This window comes from Dendrobates tinctorius, unplaced genomic scaffold, assembly GCF_039654945.1.
Source record: "Dendrobates tinctorius isolate UK_male_01 unplaced genomic scaffold, ASM3965494v1 ptg000083l, whole genome shotgun sequence".
Taxonomy (NCBI): Eukaryota; Metazoa; Chordata; class Amphibia; order Anura; family Dendrobatidae; genus Dendrobates; species Dendrobates tinctorius.
In genome coordinates this window covers 12,862,593-12,885,233 of record NW_027361751.1, presented here as the reverse complement: position 1 = coordinate 12,885,233, position 22,641 = coordinate 12,862,593, and the positions used below count along the sequence as shown (strand labels likewise).

General features: G+C 48.7%; 1 protein-coding gene across 1 annotated transcript in view; it reads left to right on the top strand.

Annotated features, from left to right (window-relative positions):
- Nucleotides 1-1,217: 1,217 nt before the first annotated feature.
- Nucleotides 1,218-22,641, top strand: part of LOC141097225 (proteinase-activated receptor 1-like) — a 68,799-nt gene continuing 47,375 nt past the window's right edge. Inside the window, exon 1 of the mRNA XM_073584339.1 lies at nt 1,218-1,375. Within this exon, the coding sequence (XP_073440440.1) occupies nt 1,291-1,375 (85 nt within the window). The 5' untranslated portion in view covers nt 1,218-1,290. The remainder of the gene's footprint in view (nt 1,376-22,641) is intronic.

Below are 22,641 nucleotides of genomic sequence, written 5' to 3'. Positions count from 1 at the left end.
GCTAATGAATGGCTATGGGTGAGACTACACAGTGGAGATTCCTCTGCAGACAATTGACCTTCTGCGGCCCGCAAATCTGAACTGTGGGTCAGTTCACGCAGCATCAAATAGAAGTAGAGTGGGCATCCACTGTGCTTCTAATGTTGAATGCATTTTGGACGCAGTGCAGGTGAGCTGTGTCCAAAACGCTACTATTTCGGTTTGTGGGTACATAGCCTAAGAGCAGTGAGACTAAAAAAACTCTGTGCCACATGATGTTGTACTCTCTGCCACATGATGCGACCATCCCGGCTGAAATCCACTGGTGAATGTGCTGCTGAGAGGGAAGCATCATTCATCAGCGGTGACCTCATCACTGGCATTTTCCCATGGTTATGAGGTCACCGCAGTTCAGCCTGGCCTTGATGATGTCACCGCTGTCAAAGCAAGGTTAATCAATGAGAATCCAGAATTGATGTGCACAAGTCACAGCGTTTTATTTTTAGCAGCATGTCAATTCTTTTTGCGGATCTGCAGTTTTTCACCCATTGACTTCAATTGAGTCACTCAAATCTGCAACAAAAACGCAGGTGTAAAAAGGTTTGCAGATTTACTGTTGATTTGGTGTGGATCTGATGCGGATTTGGCACAAAAAACGCAGTGGATTTGTAAAAGGAAATGAAGTCAGAAGGAGGAAGAGTTTGTGGGCGGAGAATCTAGACTAGAGCCTATCTTGGTTGAAGCACATCAACAATGGAGGTTGGACTTGAAAATGACAATTTTTATTTTTACATTAATGTATCTTTATTGCGCTAAGAAATCTGCAAACAAATACACATACAAATCCGCATCTAAATCCGCATCATAAAAGCATGAAATTCGCACAAAAAAACATGCGGAATTTACACTGCGTTTTCTGCCAAGAGATGCAGAATCTGCACAGAAATTTCCGCAAGCAAATCCGCAACGTGCGCACATAGCCTAAGGACTAGAGTCTGTAGGCAGAGGGAAGTTTTGTGTTTTATAAAGTAATACATTAACAAGTTTTAAATGTTTTTGGACAAAATTCTAGATAGTCTTCACTCTCATACTATGTGACATTGACATTCTAGATGAGCAGAATGATGAAAAGTTATGGAATATTAATGTACTTGGTAATTTACATTTTGAACCCCCCACCTACCACCTACCCTATTAAACAGGAAGGTTACACCCTCAGCCTGTGAGAAGCAGCCTGATACCATCAGTGCTGTAACATTCACTGCCCTGCTATAGCTCTCTGAACATTGTATAGGGCTTACTGACACAGTCATGAAGACCACATCGCTGTTACCAGCTTCTTTTCTTGGTGCATTCAGCATCTTCTGTGCTGTGCTTTGCGAAGATCCATCACCAGGTAAGGCATAAAACAACATTGCACAGCTCATTTTATCTGCCCAAATAAAAGTTCAGATATAGTCAGAATTTCTCTCTTAAGAAAATGTCTAGCACTTTATTTTACCATATGTTGTAATGTGATTTAAGTGCATCAGTATAATTGTCTTACTACAAATCTATATGTGTTATATAGCACAAATGCATATAGCAGCATTAGTCCAAAATGAAAAGCTACATAATTGCCCAAAACAATAAATTCTGTATAAATTGAGAGGTTTTTTTTGCTTTTGGGAGAGATAGGCTGCAACTAGGTTTCATGTAAAAAAAACCATGAACTATCAAAAGAGTTTAACACCTATCTCAAAAAATTAAAAGTTAGAGTTTGTTACTGTTTTAATGAGTATATTCCTAAAAGGGTTTCCCCAAATTTATAACCTATCCATATGATAGACGACAGATGTCTGATGAATGTGGGGGGTCCCACCGCAGGAATCCCACCTATCCCAAATAGGTGATTAATGTTTTTGATTTAAAAATAAAACAAAAAACGTTTATAGCTATGGTTCGGCTATGTTCACAGTTGCCGTTTTCGCTGCGTTTTTTAATGCTTTTTTATGCTAATTTTCAGCAGTGTTTTACTGTACCAGTAAAGCCTATGAGTTTTCAGAAATCTCATGCACACACATTGCTTTTTTTTTTGTCATCAGTATTTTCTGCTTTGCATGTTTTTTTGGACATAGAGCATGTCACTTCTTTGAGCGTTTTTTCAGCGTTTTTCACCCATTGACATAAATGGGTAATGAAAAAACGCTGCAAAAATGCACTAAAAACACAGGTATTAGGTTTTGCTGCGTTTTTGTGGCAAAACCTGATGCTGTGGAATAGGACTTTTTTTCAACACTAAACTATCAGCATGCACAAGTGACAAATCTAGCATGCCAAAACAGCCGCAAAAAACGCATCAAAAGCGCCGCCAGAAAAACATTCTTTTTTCTGCAGTCTCTTTCTTGCCAAGAGATCAGGTTTTCCTACAGAAAAACAATGCTGAAAAAAGGTCTAGTTTGAACTTACCCTAGACCTATACTTGTTGCCTGTGAACATTATCATGATTTTGTCAGTGAACTCAATGTCAGAAAAAAAGTCGAGGCTGACAATCGCGAAAATCCAACCATGTTGTTGCTATTGCCATTGGCTGTGATATATGTTCTATGCTGGTCATCATCATGCCCCTGGTTCTAATATTTTTTTTGGGCGGGAAAGCTGGATATTAAAAGTACACACAGTACATCCACATTGATTGCAAAAAAAAAACAAAGCTGTGTAACAAAAAAGATGTCATTTACCTAAATAACCCTCTTGATGAAGGATTCCAAATAGCAGATTGGATAAACACAATAACAATGTCTTCACATGTCATCATATCACTTAACTGCTTAACGAATTGATTGTGCGAGCAGCAAATCACAAAATTTTAAATAGATGGTGATGAGTCACTTTAAATACTGTGCAATGCAGAATGTAGTGAACCTTGATAGCAATGCAATTTGCCACTCATGGATGGTTGAAAGAATACAGGTGTACACAGATGATGGTTAAAAAATGTAACAGCTCCTCACACAAAGACACCAGTCTTGTAGATGGCTTTGGTGCCGCACTCCCCTTCAGAGTAAAGGTACTGTCACACTTAGCGATGTACCAGTGATCCCGACCAGCGATATGACGCGGTCAGGATCGCTGGTGCATCGCTAAGTGGTCGCTAGTGAGCTGCCACACAGGCAGATCTCACCAGCGACATCGCAGGGGACGGGGGTCGCTACTTACCTGTCAGACGCGGCGATCCTGACGTCCTCCCGCCCGCGTCCACGCGTCGCTTGTCGGCGCCAGCAGGAAGCCCAGCAGGAAGTGCCCGACGAGAAACGGTCCAGGACGTTCTTGCGCGATCAGCGATAACCAGCGGGGGGGAGCGGTCGGAGGTAAGTATCAGACATAGCGATATCGCTAGCAATATCGCTATAACGTCACAAAACCAGTGACGATATAGCGATATTGCTAGCGATATCGCTTAAGGGGGTTTTACACATAGCGATATCGCTAGCGATATCGCTATAACGTCACCGATTTTGTGACGTTATAGCGATATCGCTATATGTGATACTTAACTCCGACCGGCTCCCCCGCTGTCCATCGCTGATCGCGCGAGAATGTCAGGCTCCATTTCTTGTCGTCAGCTTCCTGCTGGGGCTTCCTGCTGTGACGACGAGCGACGCGTGGAGGCGGGCGGGAGGACGCCAGGATCGCTGTGTGTAAAAGGTGAGTATCGTGCGCTGCGTCGCTGCTGCATCGCTGTGAGGTCTGCCTGTGTGACAGCTCACTAGCGATCATTTAGCGATGCAGCAGCGATCCTGACCGGGTCGGATCGCTGGTGCATCGTTAAATGTAAAAGGGCCTTTAGTGTGACATAGCCTTAAGGCATCAGCCTTCATACTGCTCTAATGGGACTAATTGTCATTCCTCTTGAGCAGCTAATCTTCACTTATCTAGTGGATACTTTCTTCACAGTCAAGAATAGGTTACATCTTCCCCTAACTCTCTAAATCCTGGGTGATACACAATATTGGTAAATGCTTGTTTACAGAACCCCCCAGCACACCGAAAAGAGGTATTACAGCACAGAAGACCCCGTTACACTGGTGGCAGACAGCGGGATATGATACCCCATCTATAGGAGTAAAGGACTGAATGGAAAACAACTACCAGAGGAATACATTAAAAGACCTGGTGGAAGCTCGAGGGTTAATTGCCAGCAACAAAACAAAGGCGGATTTGATAGCAGCCATCATGGAACAAGACAGTGCAGCGCCCCCCAATGTGAACGTGGAAGAGAAAGAATTCCAGAGGGAGGTAAAGAGCAGACTGGCGTTCTATGGCCCAAACCCTGCAGTAGAGATCGTATGAGAGGTGATGGCTGATGTGCGTACTGATCTGAATAAAAAGATGGCAGAGCGGACCAGGATAGAGCTAGCCAAGATGGAGATGGCAGAGCGGACCAAAGTAGAGCTAGCCAAGATAGAGCTAGCCAAGATGGAGATGGCAGAGCGGAGAGAGGAGAGTCAGCGAGCAGGAGGAGTTCTGGCCTCCGCCCAGGTACCGTCAGCAGTAAGCCACAAAAAAATCCAGTATAATGCCTTCCGACAGTTGGGGGAGGCAGAGGAAGACATTGATGGCTTTCTGCAGGACTTTGAGCGGCAGTGTGCCCTTCATCAAGTGAAGCCGGAGGATTGGGTTCAGGTTCTGGCCAGCAAGCTGACAGGTTGGGCAGCGGACGCCTATCGCACGGTACCTGATGAGAACTGTATGGACTATGAGTGGGTCAAAGAAGTGATTTTGGCTCGGTATGCGCTGACACCAGAAGCATACCGCCAAAAGTTCCACGGACTTATAAAACAGGTAACAGATACCCATGCTGAATGGGCCTGTAAACTATGGTGGTCACTGCTACAGTGGGTACAAGGGAGCCAAGCAACCACTAAGGAGGACATCCTCCAGCTCTTCTTGTTAGAGCGATTCTTTACTGGACTAAACCCCGAGACACAAGAATGGCTTCGGAACACACGGCCAATGACTCTTGAGGAGGCCGCTGGTCTGGCTGATGAACATCATGATGCCAGGAGGTCTCAGTTGTCAGGATCAAAGACTGTCACTAGGGGCCCTCCCATGGGTCTGGAGGCCCCTAAACCAAAGAAGATTGTCGGGGGACCAGCTAGTACCCCGGCTTACCAGAGTCCCCCCTGGGGTGCGATGCCATGCCTGCCATCAGCTGGGCCATCTGCAAAGACAATGTCACAACCAGACTCAGAGTACCCAGTGGCCAAAGGCGGGAACAGCTACCGTCAACCGGGCCGCTGTACACTACTACCAGGGCGAAGCTGACCCGGCATTGGGGGCTATGACTAATCCGGGGATTAAAGAGATGGAGGAAGTGCTGCATGAAGTAGACCCTGTGCAGCCAGCCCGGGCAGATAATCGACAACAGCATCGACAGGCAGTGTGGGTTAATGGGAAATGTATGTAGGGACTAAGAGATTCCGGAGCAACTTTGACCCTTGTGAAGCCTCATCTCGTCCGGGACTAAGAGAAGACGGACCAGACAGTGGCCATCTGTGTAGCAGGGAGAGCCATTCATCGACTGTCCACTGCCAGGATTCACCTGAACTGGGGAGTCGGGGATGGCCTTGTTGAGGTCGGCCTGATGGAGGATTTGCCTGCAGATGTCTTACTGGGAAATTACTTGGGGCTCATGGTGTCTGCATTCTCGGTCGCCCCTCTGGCTGAGACCTATCCTGTGACCACCCGGAGACAAGCTCGAGCTGCGGAGGCGGAATCACACTCAGAGGAGGCCCAGGTAAGACACCCCAGCCCTACACGTATCCCCATAGCCAGACACATTTCTTGGGCCACCCCAGCTGAGTTTAAAAGGGAGGTACTTGAGGATCCCTCATTACAGGGGTATTGTGGGAAGGCACAGGAGGGGAGAGGAGTACTGGAAGGAGAACAATTTGTATGGCATCAGGGATTCCTCTACCGGGTTACAGAGCAGCGCCACACAGGGACGAGCCCCACTATAAAATGACAGCTGGTAGTTCCCAAGAAGTATAGGTAGGAGCTACTGTGAATCTCTCATGATATACCCTTGGCCGGGCACCTCGGCGTTAGTCGCACCAGGCATCGTCTGACACAAAACTTCTTTTGGCCGGGGGTAACCTATGATGTTCGTCAGTACTGTCAGACCTGTGACAGTTGCCAGCGCAGTGACAAGAGGGGAGATCACTGCAAGGCCAAACTACACCCGCTCCCCATTGTGGACGAGCCATTTAGCCGAGTAGCGGTCAATCTAATAGGGCCATTAGCCAAACCCAGTCCGTCAGGGAAAAAGTATATATTGACAGTGGTAGATTATGCCCGCCACACGGTATCCAGAGGCGGTTGCATTACCTAACATACTGGCAGAGACAGTGCCGGCTGCCCTGCTCCAGGTTTTCTCCCGGGTTGGATTTCCCCGGGATGTTATCTCGGACCAGGGTACCCAGTTTACAGCAGAGGTGACCAACCAACTGTGGAAGCTGTGCTGCGTAAAGTCCATTAGAAGTGCCCGTACCACCCGCAAACCAATGGATTGTGTGAACGTTTTAATGGAACATCAAAACAACTCATTGGGACTTTTACCAGGACCTACAGGGACTGCGAGAAATTCTTGCCACACCTCCTGTTTGCCTATTGGGAGGTGCCCCAAGAATCCACGGGGTTCTCCCTGTTCGAACTGTTATACGGGAGGCGGGTAAGGGGACCCCTAGACTTAGTGCAAGAACACTGGGAAGGGGAGGGAACCATAGAAGGGATACCTATTGTGCCCTATGTGCTGGAATTCCGGGACCGCCTACAGGAGCTGACTCAGGCTGTACGTGGGAACATGCAGGAGGCCCAACGGCGCCAGCGCATATGGTACGATTGGAGGGCCAGAGAACGCACCTTTGAGATAGGACAGAAGGTCCTGGTGTTAGAACCAACTAGGCAGAACAAATTCAAAGCTGCATGGCAGGGGCCCTACCACGTAGTGGGGAAAATAGCCGACACCACCTACAATGTTGCTGATTGTGACAACCCCAGGGTTATCCGCATGTTCCACGTGAATATGCCGAAGCCCTACCGGGAGCGCCCTGAAGAGGTAATGGGCATCTGGGCATCCGAAGCAGAGGATTTAGCAGGACTCCCCTTGCCTGATGTCTTAGGGGAAAGGACTCAGTCTAAAACATGGGACCAGGTACACTTGGGAGAAAACCTGTGGCCCCGGGAGAGACAGCAGGCGGAGGCGTTGTTGAGGCAACGACAGATGATGTTTTCAGAGAGACTGGGGTACACCCGCCTGTCACAACACAAGGTTGAGACCCAGGATCAGACCCCCCTGAGACAACCCCCCTTCCGCGTCCCTGAGTCTGTACGAGAAGGGATGCGACAAGAGATACAAGAGATGTTGCGTTTAGGGGTCATTAAAGAGTCAAATAGTCCCTGGGCATCCCCCGTAGTGTTAGTGCCCAAGAAGGATGGGACTACCCGGTTTTGTGTAGACTATCGTAAGCTAAATGAGAAAACGTGACGGATGCGTATCCCATGCCGCGTGTGGATGAGTTGTTAGACCGGCTGACGGGGGCAAAGTATTTGACCACCATCGATCTATGCAAAGGCTGTTGGCAGATCCCCCGAAGTCCTGCCGCTATTCCCAAGTCTGCATTTGTCACCCCGTTCGGCTTTTTCCAGTTTCGAGTTATGCCATTCAGGATGAAGAATGCCCCTGCGACCTTCCAGAGGCTGGCTGACCGGCTTCTGGATGGTCTCCAGGACTATGCTTGTGCCTACCTGGATGACATCGCCATCTACAGCGCGACATGGGATGAGCATCTAAATCACTTAGAGACAGTATTGGACAGGATCCACAAAGCCGGAATCACTTTGAACCCCACCAAGTGTCACGTGGGCAAAGCAGAGGTTCAGTATTTAGTACATTGGGTGGGAAGTGGGAAACAGCGACCAAAACCAGCCAAGATTGAGGCCATAGACAAATGGCCCACCGCACGCACTAAAACCCAGGTCATGGCGTTTCTAGGGACAGCAGGGTATTATAGGAAATTTGTCCCCAATTACAGCAGCATAGCCAAGCCCCTCATTGATTGATCTGACCCGTAAGAACCTCCCCCGCCAGGTAACCTGGACCCCGAGTATGAGGAAGCCTTCCGCCAGCTAAAGGACGCCCTCACAAATACCCCGGTATTGGCCGCACCCGATCCAACTAAACGTTTCCTGGTTCACACCAACGCTTCTATGTTTAGACGGGGGGGCAGTGCTGAGCCAATCGGGCCTGATGGTCAAGACCACCCGATAGCTTACCTGAGTTGGAAACTACTGCCCTGCGAAGTAAGCTATGCGGCCATCGAGAAGGAGTGCCTGGCAGTAGTATGGGCACTCAAGAAGTTACAACCATATTTATATGGATGACAGTTTTCCCTCCTAATGGAGCATAATCCCCTAGTGTGGCTTAATCAGGTCTCTGGAGACAATGCCAGATTACTGCGGTGGAGTTTAGCCCTACAACCTCTAGACTTCACCATCCACTACAGACCCGGCAAACAAAATGGTAATGCCAATGGATTAAGTCGACAAACGGAACTTGTACCAACCCCATAGACTTCGGTCATCCCCAAGCCAATCCGTTAAGGATCAGACTGTGTATGCCGATCACGTTGCTGAAAATGGGAAGCCGTGTTACAGAACCCCCCAGCACACCGAATAGGAGATGTATGCCCTTAATGCAGCAACCGACCGACTGCGACCCCATGGGCAGAGGTAAATGAGATATCCCACTTTTGACCTCCCCCCACCTTTGTAAATCCCACGGCTATTGTATTGTACGTCTGGCGTCTTAATTGGAGCCTGTTATCTACTGGCACGACACACATTGATTGTCCTGCCCTCTGTATGTATATATATTCTGAGACGGATGAGTAAAATGTTGTCACACTGGAAATACATGGAGTAGCAGTGATATTTAAATGTTCCCATGTTACAAAGCCTTTCGAACCAGCGTCCTTCATTCAGAAGTGAGGAAAAGCAGAGTGAACCTCCTGAGAAACGGGGTGGTAATGTAAAGAGGTATTACAGCAAGAAGACCCCGTTACAATGCTACTCAACCCACTTGCTAGATTGCTGTATAGAACAGTTTCTCCATTGCTTGTCTCCACCGTCTGTGCATGCCTCATCTTTACTGTCATGAAAACAGGTGCGCTTATGCTTTCTGCTCATTACAGAGGCATGGCATCACAGTATAATGCTGACCTATGCCGCTCTTTGACCTAGTAATGTTACAATTTTACCGGCAAAGAGAAAATGAATAACATTCCCTTCTCACAATTGCATTTCAGACATCTAAACCACAACAGAATCAGACATTAAAGCCAACGTGTCAGCTGTTTTGGCTGCTATACGATGCGGCCACTGCCATTCAGGGCTTACCTACAGCATTCTATAATGCTGTAGATAAGCTCCCAGTCTGACCTGCAAGATAAGAAAAATAAGTTTTATTATACTCACCCTGGAGGGCAGTCCGGTCCGATGGGCGTTGCAGGTCTGTGTCCGGCACCTCCCACCGCCCTCCTGCTTGCTTCATGGCTCCCCGGCTTCATGCCCCTGCGCAGGTGGACTTCTCTGCCCTGTTGAGGGCAGAGTAAAGTACTGCAGTGCACAGGCAATGGGAAAGGTCAGAGAGGCCCAACGTCTACGCCTGCGGCCTGCAGGAATTTGCTTTGCCCTCAACAGGGCAGATGAGTACGCCTGCGCAGAAGCACGATGCCGGGGAGCTATGAAGCAAGCAGGAGGGTGGTGTCACAAGAAGATGAGAGGTGCCGGACCCGGACCTGCAACACCCATCGGATGGGACCCCCCCCCCGGGTGAGTATAATGAAACTTAGTTTTCTTATCTTGCAGGTCAGATCGGGGGCTTATCTACAGCATTATGGAATGTTGTAGATATGCCCTGAAAAGCAGTGGCCACATCTTATAGTGGCCAAACAGCTGAAAGGTTCCCTTTAATTACAATGAGGAGGCATCTATCATATAATCATAAGTTGTGACATCACTACTTACTTTCATCTCTGTTTGTCACGTGTCGCAGAACTGTTGCAAAGAGATAACATATCACTGAGGCGAATCTAACAAAAAAGGGATATCACTACCGAGCAACAGCACATTGCCGGTGGTACGCAATAATAATGGTTAGAAAATAAGATGATCTTTTGTTATTTGACAATGTGACTTCTAAAGTCCATTAGCAGTAAACCTTCCTCCACCTTTTTGTACTTTCCCTCGCTTCTCTGGGAATGTGGTTTACAAAGCGTTTTTCCATAAAACATCAAAGTCACTTAGCAACATTTTCCCAACTTACAGTATTTGCGAATTGTGGATCACTGAGCAAAGGCTGAGTAAACAAAGCTTTCTGATCCACAGCGCTAAAAATCAGCAGAAGCTTCTGTTATGGGCGAATGCAGAAGTTACCATTAGTTACTTATTTGAAGAGGTTGTCCAGTAAAAAACAAGTTATCACCTGTTGGCAGGTTAAGTGCTAACTTACTGATTAGTGGCTGTCCCACCATTAGGGCCAGCACCTATCTGCAGATCAGGGAACTTTAATGCCAGTATCAAGATGACTCAGCTGGTCGGACCCCTGACTGTGCCAGGCCATTCTTTCTCTATGAGGCTCAAGGCAGGACCATGGGAGTGAGTGGAGCCCATGCACAATGATACTCCATTCTAACAGAGATAAAGGTTCCTTGTCCTGCTAATTAGCATAGGTCTCAGACCAGTCAGGATCCCAAAAATATATATTCATTGCATGTTTTTTTTAACACGGCAGTAGTGATGAGCGAGTATGCTTGTTGCTCGGGTTTTTCCGAGCAAGTGTGAGGGAGCAAAAGGGCCGAAGTCGTGTCTGAGATTATCGAGTCTTGCGCGCCCTGGTCTCCCGTCACATACAAAGAACGTCCTTTAGTCAGTGTACTTGCCTCTCTGCTCTCCACACCTTCAGGATCTCCTCTGAGTTGCTGAAGGCCCACTCCATACGATTGCGCACAGAGACACAGTCCAATTGCAACTTTAAAAGCAGAACTTTACTTTTTCCTCTTCGCAGCACATCCTTATTAGATACAACATCAGCATAGGGTTCCATACAGTCCACATTCTCCACTTTCCCTGCACTTCCTCCTACGGCCTTCAGTACATGCCTGGGTGGTACCGTCTCCTGCGGTACCACAGTATCCTCCTTGTTCAGACTCACGACACCTAGGAGTTCCCTTGTCCATTTCGCCCAAGATCTAAGGGGTTCAGCCATGCAGTAAGTTGCCACATTGTAGAGCGGCCTGCTTCCCCGTACTGTTGTGACCTCCTCTGTAACTTCTGTCTCGCCACTGCTGTCACCATTGCTGCTATGGCTGTTCTTCTGGCACACTGGGCCCTGGATGGCTGGGCTCGACTTTTAACGTTGCAGAGCCGTCCGTCCTATACGGGCTCTATGGCACTACTCGCTACAAACCAGGAAATTCTCTGCCTTATCCACAGTGACCCCTCCTATATTAACTATTTGTTATGTAAAACTATGTATGTTAATGTTTCCCCATCTAGTGGACGAACTTAGGTACTACACTCTCCCTATAATACATTATATGACATATATTCCTATACACATAGCAGCAACAGATATATATATATATATATATATATATATATACAGTTGTGGCCAAAAGTATTGACACCCCTGCAATTCTGTCAGATAATACTCAGTTTCTTCCTGAAAATGATTGCAAACACAAATTCTTTAGTATTATTATCTTCATTTAATTTGTCTTAAATGAAAAAACACAAAAGAGAATGAAGCAAAAAGTAAAACATTGATCATTTCACACAAAACTCCAAAAATGGGCCAGACAAAAGTATTGGCACCCTCAGCCTAATACTTGGTTGCACAACCTTTAGCCAAAATAACTGCGACCAACCGCTTCCGGTAACCATCAATGAGTTTCTTACAATGCTCTGCTGGAATTTTAGACCATTCTTCTTTGGCAAATTGCTCCAGGTCCCTGATATTTGAAGGGTGCCTTCTCCAAACTGCCATTTTTAGATCTCTCCACAGGTATTCTATGGGATTCAGGTCTGGACTCATTGCTGGCCACCTTAGAAGTCTCCAGTGCTTTCTCTCAAACCATTTTCTAGTGCTTTTTGAAGTGTTTTGGGTCATTGTCCTGCTGGAAGACCCATGACCTCTGGGGGAGACCCAGCTTTCTCACACTGGGCCCTACATTATGCTGCAAAATTTGTTGGTAGTCTTCTGACTTCATAATGCCATGCACACGGTCAAGCAGTCCAGTGCCAGAGGCAGCAAAGCCACCCCAAAACATCAGGGAACCTCCGCCATGTGTGACTGTAGGGACCATGTTCTTTTCTTTGAATGCTTCTTTTTTTCTCCTGTAAACTCTATGTTGATGCCTTTGCCCAAAAAGCTCTACTTTTGTCTCATCTGACCAGAGAACATTCTTCCAAAACGTTTTAGGCTTTTTCAGGTAAGTTTTGGCAAACTCCAGCCTGGGTTTTTTTATTTCTCGGGGTAAGAAGTGAGATCTTCCTGGGTCTCCTACCATACAGTCCCTTTTCATTCAGACGCCGACGGATAGTACGGGTTGACACTGTTGTACCCTCCGACTGCAGGGCAGATTGAACTTGTTTGGATGTTAGTCGAGGTTTTTTATCCAACATCCGCACAATCTTGCGTTGAAATCTCTTGTCAATTTTTCTTTTCCGTCCACATCTAGGGAGGTTAGCCACAGTGCCATGGGCTTTAAACTTCTTGATGACACTGCGCACGGTAGACACAGGAACATTCTGGTCTTTGGAGATGGACTTGTAGCCTTGAGATTGCTCATGCTTCCTCACAATTTGGTTTCTCAAGTCCTCAGACAGTTATTTGGTCTTCTTTCTTTTCTCCATGCTCAATGTGGTACACACAAGGACACAGGACAGAGGTGAGTCAACTTTAATCCATGTCAACTGGCTGCAAGTGTGATTTAGTTATTGCCAACACCTGTTAGGTGCCACAGGTAAGTTACAAGTGCTGTTAATTACACAAATTAGAGAAGCATCACATGATTTTTCGAACAGTGCCAATACTTTTGTCCACCCTCTTTTTTATGTTTGGTGTGGAATTATATCCAATTTGGCTTTAGGACAATTCTTTTTGTGTTTTTTCATGTAAGACAAATTAAATGAAGATAATAATACCAAAGAATTTGTGTTTGCAATCATTTTCAGGAAGAAACTGAGTATTATCTGACAAAATTGCAAGGGTGTCAATACTTTTGGCCACAACTGTATATATATATATATAAATAATACAACTGAGTTTGGTTATTCCAGTTTGTTATAATGCATGTAATAATGAAAAGTGTTAAAAGGGGTCAACCACTATGTAAATTGTTGGCAGCGGATTATTCAGGATACTCTCCAAGCGTGTGACAACAGAGCTTCTTTATTCAGGAACAATCAGGAACAATATATGATAAGCTTAATAGATCAGGAATAAATCATGAGCTTTTTTACTGACAGAAGATTGCTTTCAAGGCTGGGAATATAGAGAACATCCTTTATTGTGATCTTTCGCCCTTGTGCTGAGGAAACTGGATAGTGGAGGTAGCTATCTCCTACTCCTTTTGAAGTCATATAGTGACCATTAACTAAGATAACCTTTTCTGACTTGCGTTCATTAAGGTCAGTGAAGAAATCCTTGTTATTTGTCATATGGCTGCTTGCACCAGAATCTATACACCATATAGGCTTTGCAGATGGACCTGTACTGGCATTAAATGCAGCTTCAACACATGCAGAATATTCCTTTACAGCTGTTTAAACCCTTTGATGACTTCTGCTTTTTAAGTTGACTCATTCTTGCTTTCCAAATTCTGCAGTCTGTGTCACGCCACCCGCTGCCACGCTCTCCGCTGCTTCTGTCGCGCCGCCCGCAGCTGCGTCCTCTGCCCCTCCTCCCGAGCACCGGCGCACTCACCTCACCCGGCGCGCTCCCGAGGTGCGCACGCGCCGTCCTGCTCCTTCTCTGCCGCCGCTGCAGCTGGCCTTCCATGCCCGTCGGGTGCGCCTGCGCACTGCACGCCAGTGATCCTGCCACTCATCTCCCCTGTGGCTGCTGCTGCTCCACCTCCTGGCCGACCCTGACCCGGAAGCGCTGCCTGCAGTCCTATATAAGGTAGCCTCGCCTCCTGCCCAGTGCCTGACTATCAATTGTGTCTAGCACTGCTGATTCAGGTCCACGCGTCCCTGCGCTTTCCCAGCCTAGCACTCTGTCCTGCGCTCTGTGTCCCTGTGTCTTCTTGTAATCTCTCCCTGTGTTCTCTCCTAGTGCCTGCCTCGCCCGTCCCCGGCCGCAAGTCCTCTCCTGCAGTATTTACCTTCGTCAGCCTAATCTGTTCCAGTCTACAAACCCTCTCCTGCTGGTCTTTCCGCAACCCTTGTGGTCACCTTTGGCTTTCCTCCTGCTGTTGTCCCTGGGTATCAGCTTCCGCGGCGATAGTCTCCCCGAGGCTTGCCCCAGATGCTCCCTGTATAGGGGGTGGTCCACTTGGCCAGCTCGCCCCGAGGAGGTTCGTCGTCGCGGTCCTGCGGGTTCACTTCTGGTTCTCCTTAGCCCTACAGTATAGTCAGGCCATGGACCCTGCTGGTACCCTGACCCCAACCCAAAAGGAGCTCCTATTTCTACGGGAGAATCAAGCAAGGATAAATTCCTTCCTTAAGTCCATGGAGTCCCGCTTGTCGACTCTACAGGCCTCTGATCCTGGGACTGCCTCCCAGCTGGGCAGCCTCCAACAGGAGCTGGCTCAGCAGCGAGTCACCCAGGCCCATATATTGAACTATATGGCATCTATAGATAACCGTCTCCTTGCCCTGCAATCTGTGGCCTCGACCCCTGTCCAGGCTGCGGTATCCCATCCGCCGCCCCGTTTGGCAAAACCCCCGCGTTATGGTGGTGACCCTAAGTCGTGCAGGGGGTTTTTAAATCAGTGCCAGCTCCATTTTGAGCTATTGCCTCAACAGTACCCCACCGACAGAGCCAAGGTGGCCTTTGTCGTTTCCCATTTGGAGGGTGAGGCTTTGGCCTGGGTAAACCCTCTCTGGGAGCGTGATGACCCCTTGGTCTCCCAACTCGCCATCTTCCTTGACTCTTTCCGTAAAGTGTTTGACGAGCCGGGTCGCGTAGCCTCTGCCACCGAGTCACTTTTTAACCTGCAACAGGGCACGCTCTCCGTGGGTCAGTACTAGTGTTGAGCATTCCGATACCGCAAGTATCGGGTATCGGCCGATATTAGCTGTATCGGAATTCCGATACTTAGTTCCAATACTTTTTTCATATCGAATACCGGAATCGGAAGTTCCCATAATGCTAGGAGCCCGCTCGATTTGATTCAGCCAATGGGGATCCTCAGAAGTGTGGGAATATCCTGTTAGGCATGTAGGCATGTTAACTACTGGCATGGCTGTGATTGGCTGCTGAAATGATGTCATGATGCACTATAAAAAGCGCTGCAGCTGCCATTTCTGGTCACTCTGCTGTGAATTCAGTTAGGGACAGGCTGCTGTTGAAGACTGTGAGGGACAGTTAGAAATAGCGATTCTAAAAACAATATTGTGCTTTATCCAGGCTACATAAACCACGACTGTAGCTTGCTTTTCCCTAGCAGCGCTGTTTTCACAGCTGTCTGCAAGGGCTGTGTGAGTGCAGACTCACGCTGTGTAGTGTGTCCTGCAGGCACGTCTGCTTGTAGGCCGGCCAGCGTGTTTCTCTGCCTCATACACATTTTTCTTTTATTGCTGCTTTTTTTTTCTCCTGTATAGTGTGCTTCCATACGTATCCATATACGTTGGTTGCAAACACTAAAGGAGTGGACAGCGGAGCCTTTCAGCAGCCTTTCAGTGCTATAGCCCATTCCTCTGCACTGTTTTTGGCTGTCTGATAGGTCTCTCTGTGTGTGAGTGCAGCTCACGTTGCAGTGTGTTCTACAGCCACCGCTAGCTGTAGTCCGCTCAGCGTGAGTCACTGCCTCATACATAGTCCTTTTTTTGCAGCAAATTTAGCCAGATTTTTGCTCCTATATTTGTGTGCTTCCAACCGCATCCATTGTCATTGGTTGGTTGCAAACACTATATAGGATTAGATAGAGGAGCCTTTTTGCTGGCTTGTGCCCTTCAGGGCCAGCCAGGCTAGTATCACCCTATTTTTTGGAGCCTCATCAATTGCATTGTAGGTTAGCTTCCTGCATTGTAATCACTCCAAAAAGTTTGTGATACTATAGCGTTCAAACTTTGGTCACATCCTTTCCTTTCCTTTCCCCCCACCCAAAAAAAAAAAAGGAAATAAAGTTCACCAAACACTCCACTTTACAGTTGTCTAGGCCACATTAGATCATATTAAAGTGTAGTACACACACTCTTAGCCAAATTAGTGTTTCTTATACTGGTTAGCAGGTGTTCAGGAATAAGAACACTAAGCCACCCCTTTTTTACTTTTCTGACTATCTTTATCAGTCTACCAAGATGAAGAAGGCAGGGAGTAAGGCACGTGGTCGTGGCCATGGAGTTTCAGCAGGGAGAGGACGGGGGGATTCAGCAGGGAGAGGACGTGGGGATTCGGTATCTGCTGCGGCCACCAGTGACCCGGCATCCCCCACTTTTACCAGGCAACAGTCCTTCATGCGCAGCTTTGTAGGACCTCGCCGTACCCCACTGCTGCGTGACGAACAAATTGAAGCCGTTGTCGGATGGATGGCAGCTAACGCATCCACTTCAATGACTTCCGCATCCTCCCAAGGCCAGAGCACTGAAGAGCAACCATCTGTCTCTTCACCACCTGCCAAATTGCCCAGGCAGTCTGAGAGCCCTGGACAGGAGCCATCTCAATCTTTACTTCTGTTCTCAGAATCTGTTGGCTTGGAAAGAGGTGGCCAGCCAAGCAGCATTCTAGAGCGTGAAGAAGAGGGAGTATGCAGTGATGCGCAACTGCTTTGTCCCTCTGAATCTGAAGAGGCGGGTGCGCCAGTGCCTATGGTCAGCACACCTCAGTATGCATCAGATGATGATGAGACTCAGTTGCCAATTTCTGGTGCGTACGGTGCTGGCGAGACAACCCAGGACCAGCCGGTGCTTGAAGAGGGGAGTGGAGATGATGAGGTCCTTGACCCATCATGGCGTCAGCCACAGGAAGGTGGTGGGAGCAGCTCTGAGGAAGAGATTCCCCGAACGGCCAAAAGAGGAGGGAGAGGACGGGGGCAGACTTGGTTGCCTGTAGCCTCCACTTTGGCACCCGTGAGGAGCAATCCTCTTCCAAAACACAAAACGGGCGCTCCCAGGACTTGCAGTGCGTGGTCTTTTTTTGACACAGTTGCAGATGACATTTGCTTTGTCAAATGCAAGCTGTGTCATCAGAAAGTGAAACGAGGGAAAAATGTGAGCAACCTCAATACCACAAATATGTGGAAACATGTGCGTACCAAGCATGAGGTGGAGTTACACAGACACACTGAAGATGTAGGCCAACCTTCAGCAGCACCTACCACCTCTTCAGCTCGTGTTGGGGCCTCTTCCTCCAGCTCACACACAGCTGGTTCGGCTTCCTCACTGGAACGCCATGGAAGAACCACTGCCACTGTTTTCCAGAGACCCAGTGAAATTCCACCCACTGAACCACGTTCGCAGTCATCAGCACCCTCCCAGGCCACTCACCAGCAATCGGTAGCACAGGCATGGGAGAAAAAGCGGCCATACTCGGCAAACCATCCCCGAGCACTGGCTCTGAATGCCGGCATTACCAAACTAATGGCCCTTGAGATGCTGTCATTCAGGCTGGTGGAGACTGACACATTCCGGAACTTTATGTCATTAGCAGTTCCACAATACAATGTGCCCAGCCGCTTTTATTTCAGCAGGCAAGCTGTCCCTGCCCTGCAAAAGCATATGGAGGGAAAAATTAAAAATGCGCTACTAAATGCCGTCAGTAGCAAGGTCCACCTGACCACCGATGCGTGGACCAGTAGCCATGGACAGGGACGATACCTTTCCCTCACTGCCCATTGGGTCAATGTTGTGGAGCCGGGTACAGATCTGGAGAGTGGCTCTGTACGTATTCTGCCAACTCCAAGGATTGCAGGAATGCAGTCTGTACATATTGAGTCCTCCTCCTACTCTAGTTCCTCGGAATCAGCACTGTGTGAGCCTGTTAGGCCAGATATGAGCACAGGTGTGGCCAAACGTCAACAGGCTGTCCTTAAATTAATTTCTTTGGGGAATCGGAGCCACACAGCACAGGAGCTCTGGAATGCCATCAAGCAGGAGAGCGATGTGTGGTTTGTGCCAGCGAATCTCCAGCCAGGTTTGGTAGTGAGTGACAATGGCCGAAATCTAGTGGCAGCTCTGGGCCTAGGCAACCTCACTCACATACCATGTCTGGCACACGTGCTCAATTTGGTCGTGCAGAGCTTTCTGAGGGACTATCTGGATCTTGATGCACTGCTGCACAAGGTTCGCCTAGAGTGTGCTCACTTGCGGCGTTCCAGCATGGCAAGATCGCGCATTGCATCTCTGCAACGCCGATTCCGCCTGCCAGAACATCGCATCATATGTGACCTCCCCACCAGGTGGAATTCAACGTTACATATGTTGGAGCGGTTGTGTGAGCAGCAGGCAGCAGTAATGGAGTACCAGCTGCATCAGGCGCAAACAAGTCGCACTGTGCACCGGACACACTTCACCACCACTGAGTGGGCCACTATGAGGGACATCTGCCAAGTTTTGCGTGCCTTCGATGACTCCACGCGGATGGCCAGTGCAGATGATGCACTAATCAGCATGACTGTCCCCCTCATTAGTCTGCTTCAAAAAACCTTACAAGCACTAAGTGAGGAGGTTTTTGAAGAGGTCGAGGATGAGCAGTCAGAAATGCCATCTGTTTCTGGCAAGTCTGCGCAACGTGCTTCCACACAAAGGCCCAGGCAGGGGACACTTAGTGAGGAGGATGACGAGGAGTCAATGGAGGAGGAGGAACACATCTCTCCAGAGGAGGGAGGTACACAAGGCTCTAGTAGTCAGTGTGTTCAGCGAGGGTGGGGTGATGCTGAGCAGGCAGAGATGCTGCCTCAAGCTGGGGACAGCGTTTTCGGTCCAGTTGGCAGTCTGCAGCACATGGTTGATTTCATGCTGCAGTGCTTGTTAAATGACCGCCGCATCGCCAACATTCTCCACACGGCTGATTATTGGGTGTACACCCTCCTAGATCCTCGCTACCGGGACAACTTACAAAGCCTCATACCACAGTTGAACCGGGAGCGAAAAATGCGGGAGTACCAAGAAACACTTGTGCAGGCCATCATGTTCTCCATTCCCCCCACAAGTGTTGCTGGTAGTGCTTTTCAAAGCAGCCATGTGGGTAGAGGCAGTGGAGGAAGCTCTGCACAAAGAGGTAGCAGAGGCAGTGCCGCAGGACAAGGCAAGGCCAGTATGGCCCAAATGTGGAAAAGTTTTGTGGGACCGCCACAAACGGCTACACCATCACAGACGGCTCCAGTCAGCAGGAGGCAACGTTTCCGTTAGATGGTGACAGACTACTTGTCGTGCCCTGTTAGTGTTCTCCCAGACGGCTCTTCCCCGTTCAAGTATTGGGTCTCTAAGCTGGATACATGGCCAGAGCTTAGCCAGTATGCATTGGAGGTGCTCGCTTGCCCTGCTGCCAGTGTATTATCGGAACGTGTCTTTAGTGCTGCAGGTGGTGTGGTAACAGACCGTCGCACGCGACTAGCCGCCGATAATGTTGACCGGCTTACTTTTGTGAAAATGAACAAGGCCTGGATCTCACCTGAATTTGCCAGTCCTCTTCCAGAATAAATAATTGGCTGGCAACAGGATCCAGGTCTCCTGTTGTGTTCATGTTTCTATGACCTGAACTTTATTTCCTGGGCTACAGCAACGCCCGTTGTTGCTCAGAAGTGCTGTCCGCACAGACAAAACACTCGCTCATGTGTAAGTGGGGTTCGGTAACGTCAGCTGATCCCCTGCTGTGTGTACGGCAAACTCTCCTGCTGCCTACAACTTCTGACTACCTCTGATTTAATATGTTCTCTGATTTGCCCTCTGTCTCCACTCTGTTTTGAGTATTTCCTCCGGCCTACAACACCGCCTGTTTCTGCTCTCAAGTGCCGTCTGCACAATCCACACTTGATCCTGTGGTACCTGGGTCCTGTAACATCTGCTCATCTCCAGAGTTGAGCACGGCAATGTCTCCTGCTTTGTCTACATTCCCACTACTTGTAGTGGAAATGTGGACAGAGCAGGAGACATTGCCTGACTCACCTCTAGGGAGAAGCTGCTGTTACAGAACCCCAGTAACACAGGAACAAGTGTGGGTTGTGCAGACGGCATTTCAGAGCAGCAACTGGCGTGGTTGGAAGCCAACGGAAATACTCGAAACAGAGTGAAGACAGAGGCCTAATTGGAGTACGTTGACAGTTAGTAGTAGTCTAGAAATAGTCGCAAACTGCCACCAAGTAGGCCTCGGCCTACTACCTGATTTTCCCTGGGCTCCGACACCGCCAGTTGGTGCTCAGAAGTGCTGTCCGCACAGACAAAACACTCGCTCATGTGTAAGTGGGGTTCGGTAACGTCAGCTGATCCCCTGCTGTGTGGAGGGCAAAGTGTCCTGCTCCCTCCACAGTCAAACAAACTCAGATTTACACCTGGCTCCAAGTAGGCCTCGACCTACTACCTCATTTTCCCTGGGCTCCGACAACGCCAGTTGGTGCTCGGAAGTGCTGTCCGCACAGACAAAACACTCGCTCATGTGTAAGTGGGGTTCGGTAACGTCAGCTGATCCCCTGCTGTGTGGAGGGCAAACTGCTGCTGCCTCCAAATTGTAACTACTTCAGATTTAAACATTCTCTGATTTGGCCTCTGTCTCCACTCTGTCTCTAGTATTTCCCCTGACCTCCAACACCGCCAGTTCCTGCTCACAGTTGCCGTCCACGCATTCCACACGTGTTCCTGTGTTACTGGGGTTCTGTTACGTCAGCAGATCCCCCAATATGTGTCCGCCACTGTCTCCTGCACTGTCCACCTTCCCACTGCAAGCGGTGGGAATGTGGACAGAGCAGGAGACAGTGGCAGACACACATCAGGGGATCTGCTGACATTACAGAATCCCAGTAACACAGCAACACGTGTGGATTGGGCAGACGGCTACTGTACGCATAAACTGGCGGTGTTGGTAGTCACGTGAAATCCTGGAAACAGAGTGGAGACAGATGCCTAATTGGAGCACGTTGACAGTCTGTTGTAGCCTACAAACACTGTAAAACTGCCACCAAGTAGGCCTCGGCCTGCACCCTGGTTCTCCCTGGGCTCCAACAACGCTAGTTGGTGCTCAGAAGTGCTGTCCACACAGAAAAACACACTCGTTCATGTGAAAGTGGGGTTCGGTAACGTCAGCTGATCCCCTGCTGTGTGGAGGGCAAAGTGTCCTGCTCCCTCCAAAGTCAAAATACCTCAGCTTTACACCTGGCTCCTAGTAGGCCTCGGCCTGCACCATGATTGTCCCTGGGCTCTAACAACGCCAGTTGGTGCTCGGAAGTGCTGTCCACACAGAAAAACACACTCGTTCATGTGAAAGTGGGGTTCAGTAACGTCAGCTGCTCCCCTGCTGTGTGGAGGGCAAACTGCTGCTGCCTCCAAATTGTAACTACTTCAGATTTAAACATTCTCTGATTTGGCCTCTGTCTCCACTCTGTCTCTAGTATTTCCCCTGACCTCCAACACCGCCAGTTCCTGCTCACAGTTGTCGTCCACGCATTCCACACGTGTTCCTGTGTTACTGGGGTTCTGTTACGTCAGCAGATCCCCCAATATGTGTCCGCCACTGTCTCCTGCGCTGTCCACCTTCCCACTGCAAGTGGTGGGAATGTGGACAGAGCAGGAGACAGTGGCAGACAAACATCAGGGGATCTGCTGACATTACAGAATCCCAGTAACACAGCAACACGTGTGGATTGGGCAGACGGCTACTGTACGCATAAACTGGCGGTGTTAGTAGTCACGTGAAATCCTGGAAACAGAGTGGAGACAGATGCCTAATTGGAGCACGTTGACAGTCTGTTGTAGCCTACAAACACTGTAAAACTGCCACCAAGTAGGCCACGGCCTGCACCCTGGTTCTCCCTGGGCTCCAACAACGCTAGTTGGTGCTCAGAAGTGCTGTCCACACAGAAAAACACACTCGTTCATGTGAAAGTGGGGTTCGGTAACGTCAGCTGATCCCCTGCTGTGTGGAGGGCAAAGTGTCCTGCTCCCTCCGAAGTCAAAATACCTCAGCTTTACACCTGGCTCCTAGTAGGCCTCGGCCTGCACCATGATTGTCCCTGGGCTCTAACAACGCCAGTTGGTGCTCGGAAGTGCTGTCCACACAGAAAAACACACTCGTTCATGTGAAAGTGGGGTTCAGTAACGTCAGCTGCTCCCCTGCTGTGTGGAGGGCAAACTGCTGCTGCCTCCAAATTGTAACTACTTCAGATTTAAACATTCTCTGATTTGGCCTCTGTCTCCACTCTGTCTCTAGTATTTCCCCTGACCTCCAACACCGCCAGTTCCTGC